Source organism: Salvia miltiorrhiza, unplaced genomic scaffold, assembly GCF_028751815.1.
Source record: "Salvia miltiorrhiza cultivar Shanhuang (shh) unplaced genomic scaffold, IMPLAD_Smil_shh original_scaffold_180_2, whole genome shotgun sequence".
Lineage (NCBI taxonomy): Eukaryota > Viridiplantae > Streptophyta > Magnoliopsida > Lamiales > Lamiaceae > Salvia > Salvia miltiorrhiza.
In genome coordinates, this window is record NW_026651494.1 from 176,127 (window position 1) to 188,920 (window position 12,794).

Consider the following 12,794-nt stretch of genomic DNA (forward strand, 5'->3'; position numbering starts at 1 on the left):
TTCAATAGATAAACTCTAGTTCTAAAATACGTTCAATATATACACTAATTGATTTTAGTTACTCCGTATTTGATTGATATTTCGATATCACCTAAAATTTCTTCAGTATTTTTAAAAATGAGATAATTGCTAGCTAATATTAAAATTTAGCCTTTTCTCGCAAATTCAATTCAATCTTTCGAACTTTTTGTTATTGATTACTTAATGTCTACATATTCTCCATGCCAATTAAGTATGAAAGGATGTAATGTAATTTACTAAAAATTAAAAAAAAATGAGTATCCAATGCACAGTAATTAAAATTTACAACAATATCTAGAGTTTAGAGTTTGAATTAACAATTATATCGCCAAAAATAATATTGTCATGATTCACCTATATTTAAAGAGAAGGAATCCAGTTAAAAACAAACAAAGCGCGAGTGAAGCAACGCTCGGACACGTACCCACACTGTTTACGGCACCCCATTAGCGAAACGGCACAAAACTCCCGCGTCCATGCAAATTACCCTCACAAGAAACAAACCAACACACACACACACACACACACACTCACTCCTCTCCTACTCTCTCATCGTCCTCACCCCCCCTTAATTACCTTCCTATTTTTCATTTAAGGAAAATAAAATCTCCTGCGTTATACGATTTCCAAATTCTCTCACATTCCATCGTAACTCCTCACCTAATAGTAATACCGCTGAATACTCTGCGTAACGCCTCCAATTTTTTGATCGAGAAACGCAGGAGGAGATCGCTCGCTGCTGTCGGTTATCGAAGGATCAATGGCGTTGGAAGCGGCGGTAACGGCGACGCCGGCGTCTCTGTACGTCGGAGACTTGCATCCCGACGTGACCGAAGGTATGTTGTACGAGGCTTTCAACGAGTTCAAGACCCTGGCCTCCGTCCGCGTCTGCCTTGATTCCTCCACCGGCCGCTCGCTCTGTTATGGCTACGTCAACTTCGTTTCGCCTCAAGATGGTACTTATTTATTTATTTTCTTTTTGAATTTGTGTGTATATTTTTTTTTTCTGTCTGTGTGTGTGTGAATTGGAGTGGTGTGTGGTATGGGGAAGCGGATCGGGGTGAGTGGTGACTGCGTTGATTCGTGATTGAAGCTGTTTGTATTGAATGATTGTTGTTTGTGGTTTCGCTTGACTGGTAGTATTATTGGTACATTTTCATGATTAGAGAGGTTAGATCGAATTGATTGCTGTACGTACAAAGATGAATGCAGTATTTGACAATCTTGTTGCCTAATGGGTCACTAATCCAATATGGTAATGATAATCATAAAGAACAGCACATGAAGGGATATTGATACGTCAATTTCAATCATGAATAGCCGTACATGGAGGCACAATGATGTATCACTTCTTTGATATTTGCGTGCATATCATCAAATTATTTCGGGATAGCTAATTGTGCTACTTTCTGATCAGCTTAAGTCCTCCGACTGAAAGGATTTCTATTACAACATAATTATATAAGTTGTACGCAATATTTTGATTTTCATGTGGGTGTGAATTTGTCCTCGAGCCTTTGGATCAATAGGAATTGAGTGGATATGATTCTTTTATCATTGAAGCGAAAACTCATTGATATTTTAATCTCTATCTGTGTGTTAAATTAAATCATCTAGTAGGACGAGCATCAAAGGCCTTACTTTTTACTGCTATGAAGTGCTGTTATAAATGTGGGAGTGTGATGCTCGGTCTGCTTTATCCTTAATATTTTGTATATTTCTACACTTTGATATTGGTGGCTCTTGAAGACAGGAATTTTGTGGTGCCATCTACTTGGTTCACTTAATTGATGTTACCGTGATTCTTTTTATCTTAATTTGGTATTACTTACTTGTTCCTTATGATATACTCTTCTTTATCTCCCGCTCTTTTATGTAGCCATTCGTGCTATTGAATTGAAAAATCATTCCACATTGAATGGAAAAGTGATAAGGGTTATGTGGTCGCACCGTGATCCGGATGCACGAAAAAGTGGAGTTGGAAATGTCTTTGTCAAGGTAGCTCTGGTTTTCTATTTGATTTAATATTACTGGTTGTTGAGATATCCTCAACACTGGTTCATGATCCAGTTATTTGAACAGAATATTTACTTCTGTGTTTTCATTGTAGAATTTGAGCGATTCAGTAGATAGCGTTAAGCTTCAAGAAATGTTTCAGAAGTTTGGTGATATATTATCTTGTAAAGTAGTCACTTCTGATGACGGGAAAAGCAGAGGATATGGCTTTGTCCAGTTTGAGTCTGAAGCCTCTGCAAAAGCGGCCATTGAGAAGCTCAATGGCTCAGCTGATGGAGGAAAACAGATGTATGCCATATTCTCTCGTTTTTATTTTCTCTGTATTATTACATTTTTTAATTAAGAAAAGGTTTTTTTTTCCCATAGGTATGTAGGTAAATTTGTCAAAAAAAGTGAGCGAGCTCTTCCTTGTCATGAGGTGAAGTATACAAACCTATATGTGAAGAATCTAGATACAGGTATATCTGAGGAAGTTCTTAAGGAAAAGTTCTCTCAATATGGAAAAATTGTGAGCTTAGTCATCTCAAAAGATGAGAATGGTGCATCGAGAGGGTTTGGGTTTGTTAATTTTGACAAAGCAGAAGACGCCAAATCTGCAGTAGAAGCTTTGAATGGATCACAACTTGGTATGGTTATGAAGAAGTAATATCAAATTTTATAGTTAAGAGTATGCCATGTAACTTTGTTATTTATAACTTTGTCATACAATCTATTCATTCAACAGGCTCAAAGGTTTTATATGTTGCTCGGGCACAAAAGAAATCTGAACGTGAGGAAATGTTACGCCGCCAGTTTGAGGAGAAAAGGAAGGAACAGATCCTGAAATACCAGGTCCCACAGGAGTTATTTTTTATGTAAACGATTATGTAATATATTTGTTATATGAGTATGATTTTCCTTTAATCTTCTGTTTGCAGGCTGCAAATGTGTATGTGAAGAATATTGATGATGAAATCTCTGATGATGAGCTAAGACTGCATTTTAGTCAGTGTGGCACGATTACCTCTGCAAAGATAATGAGAGATGATAAAGGATTAAGCAAAGGGTTTGGATTTGTTTGCTTCTCAACACCCGAAGAGGCAAATAAAGCTGTGTATACTTTCCACGGTGGGCTTTCTACTTCTAATATTTATCATCAGAGCATTTGAATTTAATTATATTGGGTTCATGAGGCACAAACATACTTGCACTGGTTATCTCTTGTTGATGTAGTTTTCTGATCTGGATACCGACAAAATTTTGTCAGACAAGCATTCAAAAATAGATAATGATTGTCCCGTCAGAGAATGAGAAGGCTGCTTTTCCTTGTCATATGGAGGATGGTTTGATTGGCATGCATGAACATCCCTTCTATGCATTTCTATCCTGTTAATGGTCTTACATTCAATTCTATTCACTGAAATGGATTTGAATGCATGTAGCGATTGTCTTTATTATTGATTTTCTTTCAATGCATCAAAGTTTGCAGAAAGGTAATTCTGCTCTATGAAGAGTACTTGCTGCATTATGATTCCACTTTATCACCATTACCAGCTTTCTTATTCCACAGTATCTGTTTCTTCTTAGGTCTCAAGCTTCAGTATAGATTCCCTTTTCTATTATTGCAATAGCACGCTAATATTGTGACTGAAGTTTTTAGTTATGCATGTATTACAGGGTTGATTCTGCGAAGGAAGCCATTATATGTGGCAATTGCTCAGAGAAAAGAGGATAGACAAGTACAGTTGCAAGTTATATATGCTCAGCGTATGGCAGGATTATCAGGACCACCATCACCTGTTATTCAGGGCGGATACTCTCATCTTTATTATCCAGCCCCTGGAGTTGTTCCACAGATACCTGCACAGCCTAGTCTGATGTATCAGCAACCAGGAATCAGGCCGGGATGGAGGGCTAATGGCATTCCAAATCCTTCTAGACCTGTTCTTCATCCATCTCCTGTCACCATGGTCAGTTTATTAGGTTTCACTTTAAGCACTAATTTTCTAAGTAGTTTTTCTGTAAATGTAACTATACAAGCTTCGTCCAATACTGGTTATACTAATCTTTGACATAAACTTGTCATTTTCTTCTTTCTTTCGTTTTTTTTCCTTCACATTTTAAAGGCTCCCAACAATTCAAGGCAAAGACAAAGAGGAAGGATGAACGGGAATGTTCTACCACAGTCTGCTGGTCTTACATACCCATCACATTTGCAACGGCCAATTCACTCTGTGGCTTCATCTAAAGATTCAAACAATCAGCAGGTACGTTTTCACACTTGACATTTCCCTACACATATTTAGTAACTGCATGCTAATAAATTGGATGAAACAAGCATGTGAAACACTAATTTCAGTATTATGCCCTTTTTGATAACTTCACTGAAACTGCAAAGTTCTTTCCTTCTGCCGTCTAAATCATATTCTTTCCATGCAAATCTCAGCTGCTTTCATTCATTTAGTACCATATCTAAGAATAAGATATATGTTGTTCAATATATGCACATAAGTCACATTCTCAATGCCCTAAGTTTGAACGGTCTATTTTGGTTCAGCCTATTTTGATGTCTGCTGGAGTTGGTGGTAAGGGGTCCGAAATGTTAAGTAGCTTGCTCGCTGCAGCTCCTCCAGAGAAGCAGAAACATATTCTCGGGGTGCGCCTTTTCCCACTGGTTTCTCATCACCAGGTCAATAAATCAAATTTCTCCTAATTTTCCGCATCAATTAGGACTAATTTAGCATTTACCAAAGTGTTGATCTGTACATGTTGCAAATGCAGCCGGAGCTAGCAGGAAAGATAACAGGCATGCTTCTGGAGATGGACAACAGTGAACTACTAGTTTTGTTGGATTCTCCAGAGTCACTAGCCCGCAAGGTTGAAGAGGCTGTTCAGGTTCTCAAACTAACAAAGGCCAAAGTGTCCAATCCAGATGCTCTGCGTTCAAATTACCTCTCTGCTGGAGTTGCTGTCAACTGAAGGATGATTTTCATTCTGTTTTCATATTTTTCCAACTTCTCGACGCTGAGTTTGGTAGTGACTATACCTGTTATTTCCCTTGACATCACAGCTATTGCCGTTTACACTCTACATCAAAACTAGATACTACATCTGCAGGCTATGCTTTACGTCCATCTTCTATTCAAACACTGAGGATATGTTTATTAGAGTTAACCGAGCTTTACTTCCATCTATTCTATTCAAACATGATATATATGTTTATTGTACTAGTTTTGATTTTTTAGAATGTTAGTTTTGTTCTATTTTGAATTTTTGAGGTAATGTTTAGTTTTGCATTATTCATGGTTTGACCGGCCACCGGCTGCCTGCTCAAAACGGATATCAATACGACTGCCAAGGCTACATAGTTGTGAGCTGCATTTCGTAGACCTTTGAAAGATACTAGCAATGAGTTTAGTTTGGCGCCGCCATGCATAATTCATAGTCGTCTCGTCGCCCCTCCTAATTTTATTGACTTATTAAATGATTTGAGTTTTTTCCTTTCTAAATATTGAACGCGAATCTTTCTCTGAAAAATAGTTCACTTCTATCATTTTGGTACGTCCACAAGAGTGGACATAGTAAATTTTGACATTTATAGCTACCATCTCACAATATATTAATTATTCTATTACATTATAAGCTCTTTTCTTCAATCACATAAAATTAATTAATCATTATTAATTATATTTTTAAAGTGAAATATTTTTTTCATTCACAAACAATATATTCAATTATTTTTATTAAAATTCGCATCGTCTCCTTTGGAGTAAAATTTTTATGAACCAAAATAATAATAAAACTATAATTTTCTATACACTTCATATATCCATTAAATGGATACCCATATTTATTTTTTGATTTAAATATTCATTAGAACTCTTATTAAACTCACTCACACTCAATTAATTATTTTAAATTCGTGTCATCTTAAATGGGTAGTCATTTGATAAATGGATGGAGCATAATCAAATCAAATCAAATAATCAAATCTAAAACCCAAGCAGCTGGTGAGGAAATAAACAACCCATTGAGCCCTCTCTTGGAACAGCAATTGACATCCACCATATCTCATTGGCCATAAATTAATGTAGTTTAAACCCCCACTGTTAAACCCCTACACCATCTCACAGGCAATAAGTCCCCCTCTATAAATTAAGGCAGCCGCCACTCACCCACTAAGCCCCATCCCAACCTCTCGCATTTCTCCTCTCTACGGGCCACGGCGGCGCAACACCGCCTGCAGCCTGCTTACACAATTTTCGCCTCTCTACAGCCTACACTCCCTAAAATGGAAGTTCTGCGCTCCGCCACCGCGCGATCGCTCATTCCCCACTCCAAATTCTCCCCAAACCCGGACGTCAGGACATCCTCCAACCGCCTCGCCTGCTCCCGCCGAAAGCCGCTAATACGCGCCACCCTGTCAAAACAGGGATCGGAGATTCTTCCGTCTGCCCCAAGGGCTCCCCCTCCGGCTGCGCCGCCTCCGCCGCCGGTTTCGGAGCCGCTGCTGAGAGTTTCTCCGGCTTCTCTCCAGTGCGAGAGCGGTTGTTTGCTGCCCAATGAGAATATGGGTAATGGTGCTGGTAGGGAAGGTACGCTGAGTGCTATGGAATATCTGACGAACATTCTGGCGTCGAAGGTGTATGACGTGGCGTATGAGTCGCCGTTGCAGCTGGCGGCGAAGCTGTCAGAGAGGTGGGGAGCGAATGTCTGGCTTAAGAGAGAGGATCTACAGCCTGTATGTATTTTTATCAGTTTGAGTATTCCTGTATGTTTGTAAATTTTTTGCATGCTTCTGTCTGATCGTGTTTGATTGTATATGGATTTAATCAAATTTTGGTATTTCAGTGGTTTGGAAGGGTTGTCAAATTTTAAATTTCATATTAATTCATTCTTCTATTATGATTAGTTTGACGCAAGATTTGCAACTGACGACAGTCAAGTGCAAGCTTGATTGCTTAGTTATATTTTTTACTTTTGTCTTTTAGGAAGTCTAGACTTCGTCAATGATTAATTTTTCTTTTCCTAAGGGAAAGCCTAAGGGTTTTGGAAGTGAAACGTTTACACCTGCATATGATCTGAAATGCAGGTTTTCTCGTTCAAGCTTCGAGGTGCTTATAATATGATGGCTAAACTTCCAAAGGAGCAGCTTCAAAAAGGGGTGATCTGTTCCTCAGCAGGAAATCATGCTCAAGGTGTAGCTTTATCTGCACAGAGATTGGGATGCAAAGCTGTGATTGTGATGCCTGTAACTACTCCGGAGATTAAGGTTATTCATTGTTTATTTATGTCCACATTTTGCTCAGTATCCGAAATAGGCAATATCACCATTTCTGAAGCCATTTTTCTGTACTGGTAGTGGAGATCCGTTGAAAGACTTGGGGCTACTGTTGTACTCATAGGTGACTCGTATGATGAAGCTCAGTCTCATGCCAAAAAGAGAGCAGAAGAGGAGGGCCTCTCATTTATACCTCCTTTTGATCACTCTGATGTAATCATAGGGCAGGGAACAGTTGGAATGGAGATTGTGAAGCAGATGACAGGCCCAATAGAAGCTATCTTTGTGCCTGTTGGTGGTGGAGGGCTCATAGCTGGCATTGCTGCCTATGTGAAAAGGGTCCGTCCGGAGGTGAAAATTATTGGCGTGGAACCATTTGATGCAAATGCGATGGCATTATCACTTCACCATGACCGACGAGTAATGCTGGACCAAGTGGGAGGCTTTGCTGACGGAGTAGCAGTAAAAGTGGTTGGTGAAGAGACTTTCCGCTTATGCAGGGAACTGATCGATGGTGTAGTTCTTGTTGGCCGTGATGCAATTTGTGCCTCAATTAAGGTTAGCCATTTATTGGGTTTTTATTATCCTACTATTCAAAGCTTCTTGAAATATGCTATTGTTGTCTGTTGACTACATTATTTTTCAGAATACATAATGCGTTGAGTATCTTAGTTGAGACATATAGCATGGTATCTTGTCTTTTGTGGTCCCTTAAGCCAAAGTATCTAGAGCAATTATAAAGCTATCTGGATGAGATTTTGGAATGTAGGGCATTGGGATATGTTTATATGTTTTCACCTAGTTTTATGGTGTCAGTCCCATTTTCTGGTTTTCTACTTATTTAACTTACTTTTTATTGTTTTTGGCTGCTTGGAGTACCTTTTTTATTTCTCAGATCAGTGTGAGAAGAAGATTTTCACTGTTTATGTTCACGAGTGTTAACATGGTTTATTTTCTATTTTCACGTAGTTGCTCTTGCTGTTAAATTATAAATTTAGCTTTATAGCTCCCCCAAACACCCCGCGCGTGCGAAAAAAAAGGAAAAAAAAAAAAGCTTTAATCGATCGTATGTTGGGAGAGATAGTTGTCTGTTCTGGCAACCCCAACTCTTGAATGGTGTAGAATGTGCTTTTCGAATTCATTGTAGGTTGTGGATGAATCATAATTGTATTCATTTATATATCCGATTATTTATAACAATAAAGTGTTATATTTGGATGTCTGTCTCCTCCTGTTTAAGTCACCACTTGATGCATTGCTAAGATGAGCTTCTAGGAATGTTGCATGAAGGCAGCATTCCGGCAGAGCTTTTGCTGGTGGGACATCATAATTTATTTGTATTACCCTGCAAGATTCCTCAGATAAAATTACTTCACATCTCCTATACCAATTGAATTGGCTAAAGCTTTTGATCTTTTAAACGGGATTCATGACCTTCATAAACTTGAAATATGTTTATATGTAAACACTGATTGTACATGCTACTCTTACTGCCTCCAACTCAATTGGTCATTTATCAATCAACTAGGTTGGTTGTTTATCTGTACTTGGAAATGCTATGGCCTCAAAGTCTGAACATAATGCTTATTTTTACAAATGGGATTTCCTGCAGGATATGTTTGAGGAGAAAAGGAGCATTTTAGAACCAGCAGGTGCTCTTGCCTTAGCTGGAGCTGAAGCTTACTGCAAGTACTATGGACTGAAGGATGCAAATGTAGTAGCAATCACCAGTGGAGCTAACATGAACTTTGATAGATTAAGATTGGTAACTGAACTTGCAGATGTAGGTAGACGGCGGGAAGCTGTACTTGCAACTTACATGACAGAGGAGCCAGGAAGCTTTAAAGAATTCTGCGAGCTAGTGAGTTTTTATTTTATTCAACTTTTCTCCTCATTATTCAAGGATGCAATTCAAATTCAAATAATTTGTACTGATCGCTTGCAGGTCGGACCTATGAATATTACTGAATTCAAATACAGATATAATTCAGATAAAGGACAAGCTTTAGTACTATACAGGCAAGATATATGTTTTATATTCTTCTGCTCATTTCGACAAGCTATAAGTTTTGTTTATTTGCCTACAGTTTTACAATCATGAAGTCATAAGATACTTAATTTACCTATTCTTTTCTTTTAACAGTGTTGGCCTTCATACTGACTTAGAACTTCAAGCAATGGTCCATAGAATGGAATCTGCTCAACTGCAAACCATAAATCTTACAGAGAATGACTTGGTCAAGGATCATTTGAGACATTTGGTATGTATTTCTTTGATTATTATTTTGTTGTGGAAATGATCCTCAAAAGCTAGCTTGCTGAACCTTGATAAGTTGATATGTGATTTACAATGAGCTAGACCCCGCTTCTGTTCTATTCATGAATTATGAGTTACAATATGATTGCATATTTGTAAAAAACGGTGAGGGATGTCAGTAGATTGCACCCATATATTAACATTATCTTCATAAAGCTCAAAGCTTTCAAGACTTTCTTAATGTCTTCTGTTAATTTCAGACTTTGATAATTCCCTTTCTATATTCATTGTCCATTAAGTCTGGCCCTGTCTGCACAGCTTTGCTCTGTAATTGACTCAAATGGATATTCTTGTTTTAGTCAGCTTAATGAGAAGTTGACGAATTCATGAGCATAGAATCAGTCTGCTCATTTGACAAAAAACTTGTGGTAGGTCAACACATGATATCTAATCTAACCATTAGATTTGGCAACTTTTTATTATACAACAAATAAATACTGTACTCGTTTTAATTATAGTCGTATTTGGTTACTGACATGTGCTTAAAGAAATAGATGCCTACCACATCTTTTTGAGGATGGGTTGGTGGAAGATGTTTCCTGTTTGGAGAAAGGTGACGATTTCTTCTGACAATTGCCTGGAACTCTCGTACCACGTATGTAGTTAACATCCTGGCACTGTGTGTCTAGGATGTGCAAAACTTTTGGTAAAATGTCATGGGTATCCTAGTCGAGCAACTTTCTGAAAATTGGAATTGTACGATCTGATAGGGCATATCATCTATTAATTCAAATTGCTGAGAAAATGAATTTATCGACTGGGTGTTGTTGATTTCAATGTTTCTCATTGAGTCATTTCAGTTAGTGAGCAGCATCACAGCAGTATTATTGAGTAATTAAAGACAAGGTGGACTGCCAATACAGTAAAGTGGAAAACGTTACCATCACACAAACCCTACATTGCAGGGATATTTTCTTTCATGTTCTCTTGTGGATAACTTTGAGCTCAAATTGATGATCTTATAAATTGCTTGAAGTTCTACCAATGACAGATTCTCGCATCAGTGTGCATATAAATACCCGTCTTAAAGAAAAAGTGAGCATTAAATTTTAAAAAAATTGAGTTCGAGTTCAAAGCGTTGATAGTTATGTGAAAGAACTCTAGATGAATTGATAAGTTCTTGATCTAATTTGTTTAGTGCATATTTCAGGCCGTCTTTAGACACGTGGTTGTACCATCTTTACTTATTCACTAGTTAAATTATGCCTTTTCCTATCTAATTTTATCTGTAAGATAAGAGTAACATGCGAGAATGAGGTTGTAATGGCAACTGTTGATGATAATGTTATTTCCTCAAATGTTTGTAACTCCTGACTTCATCCAGCCCTTCAATTTGGAGTTCCTGGGTGTTTTAGCTATTCAGCTGAAGTTTGGATGAGAGAATTAGTCTCTGTAGAATTATTTCAGCGCATTAAGAAAACATGGATAAATGCACCAATGCAGCTGGTACAGCCGTACAGGAGAGCTTGCCCTTCCTTGTTGTTCCATATTGAACTGAACTGTGTCCTACACTTGTGACCCAAGCGTATACCATGTACAAGTAAACTAGATATGAAGATGACAAGCCCTGTTTATGTCATAACTATATAATTGGTAGTAAAGAATCAGCACATGGAAGAGAAGTGATTGTTGATTGATTATTGCAATTGTACTTCATTAAGAGCATTCTGAACCTCCAGTAAATGGAGACACTTGATGTCTTATGGCATCTCATATTGCTGCTCAGTAATAGATTCTCTGTTTACCTGATGTTTATTAAAAAAAAGTTGTATATGAGAAGTCTCAAAATCCAAGTAGAATGGCAAGTGAGATCACTATGTGTTTATTAGAAACTGGATAGTTTGTCAACCATGGTTAATATGTTAACATATGTGCAAGAAGAAGAACCATGTGATTTTGTCTCAAAAAAAGAATTATATATGTGATTTGTTGAACTGGTTGACATTCAAGGACAGCTACAGAATATTTAGGAAGATGGTTGTTTCTTTCCTTTTTTTTTTTTCAATTATAAATGTCTGCCTTTTATATGATGAAATATAAGTGGCTTGTGGGCTCTATTCTTGTCCCAATCTACCATAAAAAGAATAATTAGTTCTTGAAGCTAGAGCAGCCCAACTGTCTTAGGCGTCTCTTGGTTAAAATTTTGTCACATCATTGTTTGACATGAATGCCTGAAAATAGTTAGTCAACAATATGAAATTCAAACTGTGCTTGAATTCTTATAATTAAATTTCAGATGGGTGGAAGATCAAATGTTAAAGATGAGCTGCTATGCCGTTTCATTTTCCCTGAGAGGCCTGGTGCATTGATGAAATTTTTGGACACTTTGAGTCCACGTTGGAATATAAGTTTGTTCCATTACCGTGGGCAGGTTGTATTCCCTACATCATCTTTGCATATCTGCTACCAGTAAATATATATTTATTCAGACAATTTACCATTTTGTTGCACCTCCAGGGAGAAACTGGTGCAAATGTGCTAGTTGGCATCCAAGTTGCTGAAACAGATATGGAGGAGTTCCGCCATCGTGCAAACAGTCTTGGGTACGAATATGAACTGGAAACTGCTAATGAAGCATTCCAGCTTTTAATGCGATAAACAGAGATTACACGGTACCTAGATTCATCTGTTGGAGCTCATGCATCTTTAGACGGGGAGCCCTTCATCATTTTTGGGTCAAACTCAGAAAGGTATGAATTATTGGTTTGCCTATGCAGAAGCGACGTGCGCGAAGCTAAATTATTTCGTGTAAAAGAAGTTATATCTAAGATGAGAACCATTCTGGTTTAAGTTCCTTGGAAGAGCTTTATTCCGCTGTGGGTACATTGGCTCACAGTGATTTGGTGATGTCAACTTTGATGTTGAAATAATTAGTTTGATTTTTTGGGTTTAATACGTTGATGACCTTCATTACCATATGCTACTGTATTATGGCAGTTCTTGCACCTTTCTTCATTTGGTTATACCGTTGTAAATATTCTGGTACCTTGGAATATTATCGAATTTATATTTTGTGTTTCTAGAGAAAAAGTTATATAGGTGTTTGGTGGGCCAGCCCCACCCGGACCGGGTGAGTCTGCTAGAGCTGGACCGGTCCGGGCTTTTTTGCATTAATATGTCCTGGCATCTGACTGGTCTGGGCCTACTGGTGGGCTTGAAATGGGCCTGTGTTAGTTTCTT

At 37.9% G+C, this 12,794-nt stretch overlaps 2 protein-coding genes across 2 annotated transcripts; both read left to right on the forward strand.

The window, feature by feature from the left end:
• The first annotated feature begins 517 nt into the window (after nt 1–517).
• Nucleotides 518–5,246, forward strand: LOC131003235 (polyadenylate-binding protein 7). The gene is made up of 10 exons (XM_057929715.1): nt 518–977; nt 1,901–2,019; nt 2,132–2,325; nt 2,404–2,663; nt 2,762–2,868; nt 2,955–3,144; nt 3,694–3,986; nt 4,143–4,283; nt 4,574–4,705; nt 4,798–5,246. Exons 1-10 carry the CDS (start codon nt 782–784, stop codon nt 4,993–4,995), a joined length of 1,830 nt encoding a protein of 609 aa, XP_057785698.1. The 5' UTR covers nt 518–781; the 3' UTR covers nt 4,996–5,246.
• An 827-nt stretch (nt 5,247–6,073) lies between these two features.
• LOC131003236 (threonine dehydratase 1 biosynthetic, chloroplastic-like) lies at nt 6,074–12,644 on the forward strand. Its single transcript, XM_057929716.1, has 8 exons — nt 6,074–6,757; nt 7,109–7,288; nt 7,379–7,855; nt 8,910–9,158; nt 9,243–9,316; nt 9,441–9,558; nt 11,851–11,985; nt 12,072–12,644. The coding sequence occupies exons 1-8, from the start codon at nt 6,308–6,310 to the stop codon at nt 12,210–12,212; spliced, it is 1,824 nt and encodes a 607-aa protein (XP_057785699.1). The 5' UTR covers nt 6,074–6,307; the 3' UTR covers nt 12,213–12,644.
• Nucleotides 12,645–12,794: the final 150 nt, after the last annotated feature.